Source organism: Talpa occidentalis, unplaced genomic scaffold, assembly GCF_014898055.3.
Source record: "Talpa occidentalis isolate TD23 unplaced genomic scaffold, MPIMG_talOcc4v2.1 talOcc4.4, whole genome shotgun sequence".
Classification (NCBI taxonomy): Eukaryota; Metazoa; Chordata; class Mammalia; order Eulipotyphla; family Talpidae; genus Talpa; species Talpa occidentalis.
The window spans coordinates 118,261,859-118,277,222 of NW_023604295.1; the positions used below are offsets into that span (position 1 = coordinate 118,261,859).

At 34.6% G+C, this 15,364-nt stretch overlaps 1 protein-coding gene across 4 annotated transcripts in view; it reads left to right on the plus strand.

Moving 5' to 3' along the window:
- HOOK3 (hook microtubule tethering protein 3) overlaps positions 1 to 15,364 on the plus strand; it is a 122,842-nt gene that overhangs the window by 88,572 nt on the left and 18,906 nt on the right. For all 4 annotated transcript variants that reach the window (XM_054700941.1, XM_054700942.1, XM_037526172.2 and 1 more), the window contains 6 exons: positions 237 to 400; positions 2,838 to 2,978; positions 4,441 to 4,642; positions 9,334 to 9,444; positions 10,184 to 10,271; positions 12,558 to 12,627. In XM_054700941.1, the coding sequence (XP_054556916.1) occupies positions 237 to 400; positions 2,838 to 2,978; positions 4,441 to 4,642; positions 9,334 to 9,444; positions 10,184 to 10,271; positions 12,558 to 12,627 (776 nt within the window). The remainder of the gene's footprint in view (positions 1 to 236; positions 401 to 2,837; positions 2,979 to 4,440; positions 4,643 to 9,333; positions 9,445 to 10,183; positions 10,272 to 12,557; positions 12,628 to 15,364) is intronic.

Genomic DNA, 15,364 nt, shown 5'->3' on the forward strand with positions numbered 1-15,364 from the left:
TTTTTGTGCTCAGTTGCCATGTATATATCTTCTTTAGTGAAATTTCAGATATTAAATAATGAATTCTTGCTTAGTTTTACATACTGCTCTGTGCAGTATTGAAAAATACTGTAAATATTTTTAGAGGGTATTGTACTTCTTTAAAAACAGGCTTTAATTCATAATAGTAATTTGCAAATGATTATGCTGATGATAGAATTGGAGGAAGTAACTACTGTCTTTATATATTTTCACAGGTTGCAGCATTGCAGGAGGAGAAGAGCAGTCTGTTGGCAGAGAATCAGATATTAATGGAAAGACTTAATCAGTCTGATTCTATAGAAGATCCTAATAGTCCAGCAGGCAGAAGGCATCTGCAGCTCCAGACTCAATTAGAACAGCTCCAAGAAGAAACATTCAGGTAAAAGCTCTCGCTTTTTTAAAACTTTAAATCAAATTTTAAAAATTGATAACTTAAAGTTAAGACTATATTGTTAGGAATTCTGGGTAACTGCAGACCAAGGAGACTGTGCAATAAACAATTTACCCCAAATTTTCCCACATAACATAAAATTAAGTCTATATGCAGGAAAAACTCTATCAAAATTAAACCCTCAGTCTTACATGATACTGAATGCTCCAACTGAAATGTAACTATGAGTGAAGGGAAGAAAACAAGCAATAGCTCTATACCCATTCTACCTGGCAGTTTGAGCCAAGTAAAGGAAGAAGGAGAAATAAATAGAAGAAGATAGAAGAACACTATGCACTGAGGACGAGTGAGTTGGAGCACTTACAAAAAAGGTTAAATTCATTCAAAATCTGAAGTTACTTTTAAGACAAAAGGGAAGATTAGACCACATATTGCATTGGATCTTCTTAAAGGGACAGGCATCATAAAAAGATACAGGGACTGAAGTTAAAGAGACTTATCCCTTTCCAGGTGCAGTCTTTAAAGAGACATGAAACCAAAGCCTGGTGCATGAATTATAAACAGAGGTTTATTTAAAGGGTAAGGTGATTTAAAAGACAGTCTTCTAAATACATATTCTGGGAAAGGAAAAGGCAAAAAGGAAGAAAAGGCCCTTTGGCAATTGGATAGTGGAGTGGAAAAGAAGAAAAAGAAAAATTTGATGTCTTGTAAGTCAAAACAGGACTATGACGCTGATATGAGTAGCAGTATGATAAAAATATTTTATGATTTACTATAAAACCTGTTATGACTTGTTTCCTAGCTAACCTTAAATTTCCTGTGTTAAAACTGTAACTCTGAAACTGTCTATCAGCGTCTTGAAGACTCTTTCTTTTTCCATATGCATATCTGTGCAATGCTGGGTTTTCTTCATTATACTTCAGTCATTTTACATGTCACAACAGATGAATGGAGAAAACATGAGAACCCAGCAGTCTTCTATTAAACCAGATATTTAAATCATAAAAGATATAAAATATTGCCACTCTTCAGTTTCTTGTTTTAAAAAATAGTTACTTTTCATATAATGTGTAAACATGAGGTTATTACTTTTATTTTCAATTAAGTAAATATATTTAGACTATTTTGTTATAATTTATAATACATAAATATCAATACATAGAAGCTGTAGTAAAAAGAAGTTTTGAATCTCAGTAATTTTAAGAGTTTGCAGTGATCCCAGTAGCAAAGAGTTTAAAAACTCTTTATCTGTGTCTTGACTTTCTGTGGGTGGGTGGTAAGACCAAAGTATTTCTTAACCCTTGTGCTTCTATATTCTAGTAAGTTTCTTAAGTGTAGTTTACAGGAACTGGTATTTAGAATTGTCCTATATTTTCACTATAAAAGAAATACTGTCTAATGTCTTTATTCCAAAATACATATTGCAGTATTTTTAAGTATTTTAACAATCCACATGTTTTATCAATACTATACAGTATTTTATACTCTTCTTTGTAGTTAAATATATTGCTTCTGGCTCATTTTTATTATGACATTGTACCATTGGTTTCTCTTTAAGTATTTATGGCTTTTAGGCTTTTAAGGTTTAAATCGGATAGAATACTTGTTAATTACAAAAGAGACAATATGCTTTCTTAATGGAGAGGTCTCCTTAATCAAATCATCAAACTTAAACTGGAATCTATTTTGAAGATATTAAGACTTGGAAATAACAGCAAATAGTCACAAAAGGGGCCTCCCTGGTGGCATAAGGGCTTAAGTCTCAGTGTTCTCATGCTATCACCACTGCAGTGTCCTGACCTGAGTTTCTATCCCCAGCAAGGGAGCTAACCAGCATGATGCAGCAGACCTCTCCTGACTCACCCACTGCTCCCCTCAGCAGTGTATTTCAATGGATCCACTTCTTCTGCTCCCCATTCTGTCTCTGGTGAATCTTCTCACCCCGCCACACCTCTGGCCTACATCCTATTTCTTGTATGCATGAATAAAAATGAATCGTTAAAAAAAAGTCATAAAAGTAGGGAACAAATTCAAGAGAGTTCATCATTCTCATGTTTTTTAATTTCCTTGTACTATTCTTTTTTTTTTTTTTTTAAGATTTATTTATGCATACAAGGGCTGGGGTATAGGCCAGAGATGCGGGAGGTGAGGGGATTTACCAGAGACAGAGTGGGGAGCAGAACAGGCAAACTGACTGAAATGCACTGCTGAGGGGAGCAGCGGGCAAGTCAGGAGAGGTCTGCTTCGCCATGTGGATCCCTGGCTGGCTGGGGATCAAACTCATGCTGCAGAGGCTATGGATTGCTTCATGGTGCGGTGTTTAACCCCTTGTGCCATCAGGGAGGCCCTCCTTATACTATACTAAAGAAAATTACTGTACAGTAAATCATCTCTCAGCCTCTCGGTCTGTTTTGTTTGGGGACAGACTGGAGGCAGCCAAGGACGACTACCGCATACGATGTGAGGAGCTAGAGAAGGAGCTCTCTGAGCTTCGGCAGCAGAACGAGGAGCTGACCACTCTAGCAAATGAAGCCCAGTCCCTCAAAGATGAAATAGATGTTCTCAGGTAGGTTGTCCTCCCTGCTCTGTAGGATCTCAGCCCTGTCATTCCCACCAAATTAGAGATTCTGGGACCCTGACTATCACAGGGTATCCAGGAGGCAGACTGCCTAGGTTCAGAGTTCAGTGTTATCATTTATTTAATCTTTATTAATTGTTTGTCATCTGTGAACAGTGCACACACCCACCTCTGATTGGGAGGAAGTGAATGTATATTTGTAAACACCTGATGTCATGTTTGGCAGCTGTTTTGTAGATATCTGTTAAATAGAAATTCATCTGTGATCATTACTTTATACTCAGTTCTGGAACTTTTTTCTTACCACTTCCATTTCAAAATTTTGATTTCTCTTGTCACTTGGTCTTCCTGTGTTTCAGCTGCTGTCACAGCCCCATGTGGCTGCACTGCTGAGTCCTTCTATCTTATCTCCACTCTTTTCTCCCCAGGCACCTTACTCCTGCCCCCTTGTTCTTCCACCACTGCACTTACATAGTTTCCTGTCTTCAGTTGCATCATTCCAACCTTCTGCATTTTAGATGTTTACTCTTCAATACTGAGAAAATCACATAAGGCTGAAGTTTTGTTCTCTTTGCACATTGATGATCTTTACTTTTCACTGGGTTCTTACTGAGGTCCACCATCCTGCTGCACCTCAGTAAGTAGCTATGTCTGCCTTTCCTTTGAGAGCTGTTACACACTTCCACGACCTTCTCACCTGAATGCACACTGCACCACACCTCTGCCAGCTTAGGCTCAGAGAGTGATCTTGTCTCCTCCTGCATCAAGGAAAGAGGCCATGAACTGTAGAACGCTTCTTGGCCATATCTCCTGTATCTCCTAACTTCCCATCTTTTCTTTTTTGCTCTTCTAGACTTCCTGCTCTTCTGTCCACTGCGGATTCCTTCTTCAGTGTTCTGGGTTTCAACCCTTCTTGCCTACACAGGGACAGTGTTAACATCTCTTATCATTGCTTTTCCCATTTTGAATCTCCCTCCTTAGCTTTTATTTATATTTTTAAGGCTCTGTCATCTTACAAAGAGACTCACGAACTCTCCTTCCCTCCAAAACAAATTTAGATTACACAAGGTAATATTTGCATTCTTTCCTCAACGCCCTAAAATTGCCATCACCTGCCCCCACTGCTTCACTGAAACAGCTGTTCCTAGATAACGTTCTAATTGTCAGATCATTTGGACTCTGCACAATTTTTGCTTTTCTGCTACATGTGGTTCTACTGACTACTTTGTTGTACTTGCTTTCCTTGTATAATGTTCTCCATTGTACGTATTGCTGTAATTTTGGTAATTTTTTTAAGCTGAGCACAAAATTAATCTGGAATCACCTTTGGTCTTATAATTTCATTAAAATGTGTGGTTTCCTGGCAATTCTTCTTGGTTTAGCACTGTCTGAAATAGCTTTCACAACTGTGGATGTGTTTCTAATTTCTGATTTCCTGTCTTATTTCTAGACATTCTTCTGATAAAGTGTCAAAACTAGAAGGTCAAGTGGAATCATATAAAAAGAAGCTAGAAGACCTTGGTGATTTGAGGCGGCAGGTTAAACTCTTAGAAGAGAAGAATACTATGTATATGCAGAACACTGTCAGTCTAGAGGAAGAGTTAAGAAAAGCCAATGCAGCCCGAAGTCAACTTGAGACATATAAGAGACAGGTAAAAGAGTAGTGACAAAGTTTCTTAATGACATTTTCTAGAACTATAATACCATGGCTTACCCAAAATTATGGACTTTTGTTTTATAGTATTCTGGTTTTTTCTTTATAAAAAGTAAAGTTCTTATCTTTTTGTTTTGTTTTGTTTTGTTTTTATTTTATATATTTTTACATCATTTTATTTTTACATCATTTTTCATTTTTGTGCGATGTATGCATTTTCATTTTGGTTATAGTCCCATACAATTCCCACCCCCCTTATTTTGACCGTAATCTCTCCTACTCCCCCTTCCGCCCTCCCCGTAGTGTGTCCCTGGTTTATAGCTGCTGGTTGATTTAGATTTTTACTTTATTGTAATTAGTCTTTTTCCTGGTCCCTTATTTAGGTTTTCTAAATTCCTGCTATGAGTGAGACCATTCTTTTTCTTTCTGGCTTAAAAAGGTTATTAGTTGGTCTCTTAGCAGACCCTTTTATTGTTTTTTATTTATTAACTTGTTATGTAATACTTAAGAAATTCACAAAAGTAAAAGAATAATATAGGGACTTCTCTGGCGGCCAAGGGATTAAGTCTCAGCGCTATCACCACTACAGCTTGAGTTCAGTCCCCACCCAGGGAGCTAACCCACATATGGCACAGCGGACCTCTCCTGTCTTACACTGCTCTCCTTAGCAGTGTACTTCAGTAAATCCATCTGTTCTGTTCCCCACTCTGTCTCTGGTGAATCCTTTCACCCCTCACACTTATGGCCTGGACACCAGTTCTTCTTTGCAAAGATGAATAAATAGAACCTTTAAAAAATATATATAATAAGTATCCATGCTTAAGAAATAAAATATATTCTTCCCTTCCTCATTACAATAACCATTATGCTGGGTTTTTTTTTTCATTACCATGTTCCTCTTTATTCTTTTTATATACATGTGTCTATCCCTAACACTTTATAACATTTTGGACATGTTTCAAAACTTTATATAAAGTGAAAGTTATGAAAGGAGGGATTGGGGTCAAAATAAGGGGGTTGTAATTGTATGGTGAATATAAAAATAAAATTTAAATAAAAAAATAAATAAAATAAAGTGAAAGTTATGGAGTGAAAGTTCCCTTCTATAATTTACTTTGTTTAGTAGTATATTTGTGAGATATATTAGTTATAACTTTATTCCATTCATTTGTACTACTTACTGAGTTACCATCCCACAGTTTATGCATTTTCCTGTTGAAGGAATTGTATAGAATATTTCAACAATTTTTTTATATTGTAAGAGATGCCACCAAGTTTGACAACACTCTGTGTTGGTGATGATGTAGAAGAACAATAGCAATTCATACAAATTCACTTTGGAAAACAATATAGCAGCATCTAATTAAATAAAAATACTCTGAGGAAGAAATTCCATATATTTATGAAATTTTCATGCATTTATTTGAATGGATGTGAAATGGTGTCTTCTAATGATTATACCTTATATTACCCTAATACAAATATATTTTCTTTTGTGAATTGCCTATTTTTATCTTTCATTCATTTTAAAAATTATATTATTTTCCTTAATGATTTTCAAAAATTCTTTATATATTCTTGATACTAATCTTTTGTCTTTTATGTATGTTGCATTTATTTCTTGCCAGTGTATGACCTGTCCTTTTACTTTTTTTGAGATTGAAGAGTATGACATAATGAACTTCAAATATCTTCTTTTTTTTTTTCAAAGATTTATTTTATTTATGCATACAAGAGCTGAGGTACAGGCCAGAGGTGTGGGGGGCTAGAGATGCGGAGCGTGGGGAGAGGTGGTGAGAGGATTCACCAGAGACAGAGTGGGGAACAGAACAGATAGATTGACTGAAATACACTGCTGAGAGGAGCAGCGGGCGAGTCAGGAGAGGTCTGCTGCACCATGTGGGTTGCTCCCTGGCCAACCAGGGGATCGAACTCATGCTGTAGAGGCTGCAGACAGCCTCATAGGTTGCATCTTAACCCTTGCGCCACCAAGGAGGCCTTTAAATATCTTCTTGACATGTGCTTTTTATGTCTAATTTAAGAAATATTTTCCTACATAAGAATGTTATCTTTACAAAGAATTAAAGCTTGTTTTACACATCTCCATCTTGAATCCACAGGGAACTGATTTTGTATAGGTGTGAGATGAGGATCTACTTGATACTTTGTCTGTGTGGACATCTAGTTGTCCTAGTACCTTTTAATAGTCTCTCTTTTAATGATCTGCAATTCTCCCTTATCATATATCTAAAGTTTCTGTGTTATACGTGGGTTTGTTTCTGGGCACACTTTTCTGTTTCATTGATTTGTCTATTCTTACAGTAATACCACACTTACTATCTATGGATTTTTTTTAGTAATGTTGTTTGGTGCTAGTGATACTTATACCTTGTTCTTTTTCAAAAGCATCTACCCCTTAGACCTTTTATTTCTCTTTAAACTCTGAACCTTTGAGAATTGAAATATCATTGACTCTGTTCATCAATCTGAAGAGAGTTGACGTCTTTCTGTCAGTGAATGTTTCTATCAATGAATATAATAGCTTTCCATTTATTTAGGTCTTTAATGTATTTCCATTAAATTTTATAAAATTTTCTTCTAAAATCCATGCACACATTTTGTTACATTTACTCAGTTTCTTTGTGTTTTTGTAAATATATAAAAAGAAAATATACCATTTTCTCTTTGTTGCTCATTTATGTAAATTAAGATGGGTTTTATATATTGGTATTACAACTTTTTCCAAATTCTCATTTTGCCTTAATTATGTTTCTAGGTTCTGTTGTCATACAGTATACAGATGAAAGCAGCTTCTTTGTCTCTTCTCCATATCTTTTTTCCTTCTTAATTAGCATGTGTGTTCTTTACTACAACTAAATACAGCTTTAAATAGATTTCATTGATTCATTTTCTTATTAATTTCATGCAGAATACTTGAAATATTTTATCAGTGTTCTATAAGGACTTCTTTAGGTTTTGTAGCCATTTTCTTCCTTAACATGTTATTATAGAAAAATTAGGAAATACACGTAAGTGAAAAAAGAAAAATATCAGCCACCCCAGTTTACTATAGAATAAGTATAGTTGGATGGCTGGATTTTGTGTATTTTCAAAGTGTATCTGCTCTTTTTTGTTTTTTGTTATAGAAAAATTATTATAGAAAAATTAGGAAATACACATAAGTGAAAAAAGAAAAATATCAGCCACCCCAGTTTACTATAGAATAAGTCTAGTTGGATGGCTGGATTTTGAGTATTTTCAGGGTGTATCTGAAGGGAGAGGTCTGCGAGCCATGTGGGACCCTCCCCCGGTGGCAGGAGAGCAGCCAGGGATCGAACCAGCATCGGGGGCTGCAGGCAGCTTCGCAACCCAGCACTTAACCGCTGCGCCACCAGGGAGGCCCCTCTACCCCTTTGGCTTTATATTACTCCTCTCCCCCTCTTAGCCTCAGAAACCTTACTTTGTATATTAGTGTCCTCAAGTTTTTTTAAAGTACATTGCTTTGTGGAATCATCTGCCATGTGAATGTCCAACATTTGTCTTCATAATTCTGACTTGCTTTGCTTCACATAAATCTGTATATTACTATCTGGAGTTTGATACACTTCTTTTTCAATGATGAGTTTCTGCAAGTTTTTCCCTTTCAAACCTCTCTGATTATTTTTAATAGTCTCTCATTCATTTCATAATTTAGATTTTTTATTTTCTTGAAGTATTAAACCTGGTATTTTATATCTGAGGACTCCAATCTGAAATCCTTGGCTGTCTTATCCTACTGTTTTGTTGCTTCTGTTAATGTTTTTCTGCTAATCATTGTTCATGATGGCTTATTTCTTCATGGCCTTTGTAACTTTGGATTTTGCTTCTTTATTTGGTTCATCTTTATCTTTGGGGCACTGGGGAGCCTGGGCTGTTTCTGTGAGTGTTTTGTTTATGCCATATTTCCCACAGCATCACCAACCAGGACTACTTTAAATCACTTACTAGCTTCATATTTGTCAGGCAAGGCATGTGGTAAAAATTCAAACTCACATCCATATATTTGCAGGTCATGGTTAAAGATTTTTAAGTTACACATTTTGAAACCCAGAGCACTCACTTTAAGACAGACAAGTTGCCTTACTGATTTTTTCCAGCTGATGGATATTTTTCTTAACCCTGTTTACTCACCACATTTTAGAGCCCAAGATGGTTTAACAATTACCTGTCTCCTATTATATTCAGAGCTCTAGATTGCTGGAATTGGCAATTAACACTTCACTCTACTTCCACAGATACTTCATGATCTTGTTTCAGCCTCTGAGGATTTCCCTTAACTCTTGTAAACTTAGCTATGCAATTGTACTTTATTTCCCTTAGCATTTCTTCTGTTTTATATTAAAAGGATCTCAAACTACCTGATCTTCAGTATTACAAGATTTCCTGTAATCTTTCACTATTACAGGAAATAGAAGTTATGTGGGATCTTTCATAATTTTGAGCAGTGTTACTCTGGATGAGCTGGTTAAAGAACCTTACTGTCTAGGTAGATTTTTGTTCCTAGTACTCTCCATTGGGTTTTACTGTTAGATTATATACATTTTCTTGAGTATTTGGGTAGAGGATAGTTTTTGTAGACTTTTAGAAGGAAATGATGTTCTTTTTCTAACGTTTCAAATTTTAAAAATTAATGATACCTTTCTGTATTAGGTAGTAGAACTACAAAATAGATTATCTGAAGAATCAAAGAAAGCAGATAAATTAGATTTTGAATATAAGCGGCTAAAAGAAAAAGTTGACAGTCTTCAAAAAGAAAAGGATGTGAGTATACATATATTAGGCATTTTGGTTTTTTGAGCACTGCTAAAATTAAGATAATGATATTTAGTTGATGTTTTAATTCGTGATATATAATTCATGTTGCATTAAGCCCTTCTATTTATAAATTAAAAATTTAGAGATACTGTTTATATTATAAATTTACATTTGTGTTTCAGAAATAGACCTAAAATAAAAGATTAAAAAAAAGTTTTCACTTCTACACTAATTTCTTTTACATTAACATATCTTTTCTACAACTTTGCTTCTTTTACATTGCTGGTTGTAACTTTCTATAAATTTGTCACTTTTCTATTTTCTGTATGATTAATATAGAAAACAGTTTCTTTTTGTTGTTTAGTATACTTTGAATCTTTCAAAATATTTTTACTTTGTCAAGATTTATGAATATTTAACATCTTTATTGTTTGATCTCTTATGTTTAATGAAAAGAATGTTATTTAAGTGAGAAAGTACTTATTGTTAAAGGTGGAGTAGATAGTTTGTTTTGTGTTAACAATAGACATCATATTGCCTTGCTCATAGTAGATACTCTGTATTGTTAAATGGGAACAAAAATAATACAGTCTCTTCCCTCTGTGATCTTTCTATAGAATATCAAAAGTTAAAATATGTCCATGTTCTGTGCTGTTTATTGTTCTATTAGGAAAGACAAACTTCACTGGTGAGTAAGCTATTAAAACTTGAAGCTAAATGTTCTTTGTTTTTAATGTGCCTCCAGAGGTTAAGAACAGAAAGGGATTCTCTGAAGGAAACCATTGAAGAACTTCGTTGTGTACAGGCTCAAGAAGGGCAGCTCACAACTCAAGGTAAAAACATTTCCAAAGCCCAAGCAAGATTATTTATTTCATGGGCCTCCCTCGTGGCCTATGGGTTAAGTCCTAGTGCTATACAGCTAAGGTCTGAGTTCCATCCTGGCTAGGGAGGTTACACACGTGGCATAGCAGACCTATCCTGTCTTGCCTGCTGCTCTCCTCAGCAGTGTATTTCAGTAAATCCACCTGTTCTGCTCCCCACTCTGTCTCTAGTGAATCCTCTCACCCCACACACCTGGCCTATACCCCAATTCTTCTACACAAAAATAAAATAAAAAAAAAGATTATTTCTAACATATCTGTAAAAATACAAGATTCATGTTAAGATGATTGCACCAATAGCTCAATATTTAAAAGTTGGTGAAATGGCTCTGAGGCTGGTATAAATTTGGAAATCTTACCTAGGTTTTATGGCAACTAGGCTATAGTTATGGCACAGGATTTACTTGCCTACTTTTATTTTAACTATCTTTAAATAGTTGAGTTAAATTAAGTCAAAATCATAAAATATTTGCTAAATCATCTGTTAATAATTAACCTGAAAAGGTATATTCTGCAGTTTCTCATGACCTCTTTAAAAGTATATCCACCTTTCTAATTCAGTGATTTTTTTTTTTCCCACCTAAAATGGGAGGTATGGATATCAATCCATTAAGGGATTTATGTCCAAAGAGGAAAACTGCTCTTACAGGAAAGGAGCAGCACTTAGCTCAAGGTGTACCCTTGAGCACTTTTTCCTTCCATGATAGAGGTGGGAGCCTGACTGAGGGCCGGTACAGCCCCACAGTTACTCATTCCCACTCTAATAACCAGTCCTCAGCTCTTCACTTACTTGAACCTGCAATTTTTCTTTCCCTCTGACTATAACCTCCTCTCTCCTCCTCATTCCTCCTGCCAGATCTGCGTATTCACTTCCACTTTGACCTTTATCCTGCACTTCATTGTCTATTGAGCAAAACTCCTCTGGCCTCATTTCCCAGCCTACCCACCCTGCATGTCAACCATCTTAACAATTTTCTCATCACCATTAACATTCCTATCCTACTGACCTATTTCTAGACCAGTCTGGCAAACCCTAATTCAGGTAGCCTAAAGTTATTATCTCTATTCCAAATAACCAAGGTCAGCTAAAGAAAATTATGTCTTTTAATTGTCTTCACCAAAAAAAAATTACTATCACTTTGGATCGTAAGTGAATACTTATGGCTTCTTGGAAATCTTTATATATCTAGTCAGTTCTGCATACGTTTTTCAAAATATTAAGAATCTAGCCTGAACTTTAATGCTTTTATTCTCAGCTCTTATGTCATCAAGAAATGAGAAGCCATCTCTTGTTTTGTTTCTTTGCTATCTATAAATACACATATATATTTTTTTATGTCTTAACCATATATATATATTCTTGACCTAGCAATTTTGCTTTAAAGATTTAGACTGTTTGTCATCAAATGAGTAATAATAGATAAGCAAAATGTGGTGTATACATATTAATAGAATATTATTCATTCATAAAAAGTAACAAAGTTCTGTTAAGTGCTGCAACATGGTTGGATCTTCAAAACATTGTTAAATGAAATAAGCCGAACACAAAAAGACAAATATTTATGATTCCGTGTATGTATATGCAGCATCTAAAATGGGCAAATTCATTGAAGACAGACAGAAAGTAGGAGGACGGTTACCAGAGGCTAAGGAAAAAGGAATGGGGAGATACTGATTAATAGTTAGAGAATTTATATTTCGGGTAAGGAAAGGATTTTATAAATAGATAGTAGGGATGGTTCTGCAACATAGTGAACATGTTTACTGCCACACAGTTTTACACTTAAAAAATGTTTAAAAAGTAATGGTAATAATATAAGGCAACTGTGACATTTTTTCATTTCCCAAAAAGACTTTAGCTGTTAGAATTAATACTAAAGGGCCTCTGTGGTGGCACAAGGGGTTAAGCATAGCACTATGAAGCTATCAGCAACCTCTGCAGCACAAGCTCGATCCCCTGGCTGTTCAGGGAGCCACCCACATGGTGCAGCATACCTCTCCTGACTCACCACTGCTCCCCTCAGCAGTGTATTTCAGTCATTCTGCCTGTTCTGCTCCCCACTCTGTCTCTGGTGAATCCTCTCACACATACCCCAACCCGCAACTCTAGCTTGTACCCCGGTTCTTGTATGCATAAATAAATAAATCTTAAAAAAAATACTAAAGTAGGGTTTCATATAGAAACTAAGGAAGATAATGTTGTCTTTTAACCTCACATTCATATTTGTATATTTATAGGGTTAATGCCTCTGGAAAGTCAGGAATCTTCAGATAGCCTGGCAGCAGAAATTGTTACGCCTGAAATCAAGTAAGGAGAAAATGGCATTTATAGTCACACTGCACAATATTCTGGGAGAACTTTCACTCCTTTTACAATGTAAAGGGGATCCATTTCTTATTCTTTATTACTAACACTTTCAATATGAACTCCATTTTAGATTTCCATATTTTTAGCATACCAAAACTTTATTCATTTGGCTCAACAGAGACTTGATTTTTCTCACGTTGGTTGCACAATGTTTTTTCACACATACCTAGCAAATTAGTATATCAGTGTTTGTATCTTCAGCAGACTTTTAGCAATAAAACCACTCCTCCCTAGGACAAAGAAAGTTTATGCTTAGCTACAGGCCTGCAAAATAAGTAGTCACTAAGGTTTGTCTGTTAACTCATGGAATGCCTTGAAAAAGATATAAAACAATAGAGAGGAAAGTAATCTCCCCTCCTTTCTACTCTTCCTTTAACAGTACCTTATGTTTTTACTTAGTCATAGATAGCATTTTGAAAATTACATTTATTTCAGTATGTACCTGGTTTTGTATATGAGTTAAAAATTTGAAAAAGAATGTAAAAATTGGAGAAGAGGCACTAAATATCTAGCAGAAGAAGAATGATTAATCCTCAAGGTTGATTTATTTGCCCCTTTATAAACTGACATAGGCCTTGATTCTTCATAGCATTCTTGGGGTTATTAAGTAAAATAATGCTGTGTAAGAGTTTTATAAATTTTAAAAGCTGATGTAGGCATTCAAATACTTGTTGAATAAATGAAGACTGTTAACTTGTTGTTGGCAGTTATTTAAGAAAAGCAAAAGGAGTTAGATACCACTTCTGAAAGTATCTTGTGTACCTTTTACTTTTCTGCCATCTAATATAGTACTTTGTTTCTGAACCAGTAAAATTTGTTGAATAAATGAGTACTTACTGTTTATGAATATTTATAAGAAAGTGATTGTCCAAAAAAACAACTTTTAAGACGCTTATGGATAATAGAGTTGCCTTTTTTAAACTAAGGAAAAAAGAATAATGATAAAGACACAACAAATAAAATGACTCTTTTGAGTATGACTCAACAACTTATGCTGTCTGTCAGAAGAGATATCAAGATAATGAAATGATAAATTAAATGGTAAATTTAGTGGTCAATATTAAATATAAGAAATTAAAATTTTGCAACAGATGTAATAGACAGTGGTTAATATTTTTAATCCATAATGAAATTTGCCTCTTAGGCTTACAAAAAAAAAAATCTATTTTTTTTTTAAATAATAAATTTTATTTTTATATTCCCCATACAATTGCAGCCCCCCCATTTTGACCCCAATCCCTCCCTCCCACTCCCGCCCCCAAAAAGTGTCTCTGGTTCACAGTTTTTTGTTGATTTTGATTTTCACTTTCTTATAGTTATTCATTTTCCTGGTCCCTTATTTAAGTTTTCTAGATTCCTGCTATGAGTGAGACCATCCGGTATTTTTCTTTTTCTCAAAAAAAATCTATTTTAAGTGATCATTTTCACTGATGTAAGCATGTAGAAAAAAACCTCATAAACTAGAAGTAATAAACTTTACTGGTACAATTTTTCTTCTGAGCAGTTTATCAGAATGTGTCTATTGTCTAAAAATATGCCTAACTTATTACCCCAAAATTAACTTTTTTTGCAAGTTAATGTTAAGGAAATAACCAAGAATATACATAAAGGTATATTTCTGAAGCTGATTATTATTAACATGTTACAGCTGAAAATTGGTAACAATGCAAATGTCTAATGATTGGGCATTTGCTAAATAACAATTCATCTGTCTATTTTAACATTTAATTTAAAATATTAAAGCATGGGGGCCTCCCCTGGTGGCGCAGCAGTTGACCTCTGGGCTGCAACGCCGGTTCGTTCCCCGGTGGCTGGCGAGGGTCCCACAAAAAAAAAAAAAAATAAAATAAAATATTAAAGCATGATATTTAGTAATATGAAAAGTTGGGAAATTTTAAGCATAAATAGTGGATACCAATGTAGGATATACTGTGATCCATTTACTTAAATGTTTTCATGTATATATGCATAGAATTAGATGGCTATATTTCAGCAGTAATTATTTTGCACCTTAAGGTTATAGAGAGTTTGTGTTTTCTTTTTATTTAATCTTTTTTTCCTGCAATGATTGTGTTCTATTGCATAATTGAAAAATATGATGAAGTCATTGTCCATATACAAAATATATCAAGTTCTATGTAATTGCTTTAATTGAGCCACAGACTTTCATCTTTTTAATAGCAAAAATAAAAGCACTTTATAAGATTTGTGGTGTTGACAAAATAAAAGGCCATTTTGGTGTTTGTTCTTTTTTCTTTTTCCATGAGAAACACAACTTTTTACAGTGTCTGGTCTGCTAGTAATCTCTTCATGGGAGCCTCTAAATCATGTTAACAATGAACTATAACTTTAACAAGTATATCTCCTACTTTATCTTCTTACAAGCTAATACTCAATTATGTCATCCCTGCAGTAAATTTTTGTCACTGCTGCTTTTAACATCCTTTATTGTAAGCTTTAACATATCACAAGGAGCCCAAAACAAATGCAGTCCAATAAGTAGATTCTGAATATTTGACTTTTTATAAGCATATAATTTTACTTATCTATAACAATGGGCAGATTGCATATCTTGAAGGCATTCATTGAATATTTTGCCACCAACTGATTGGTAATTTTAGAGCATAGCATTAAAATGTTTTTTGATGAATCAAAAAACAAATATATAAATGCATTC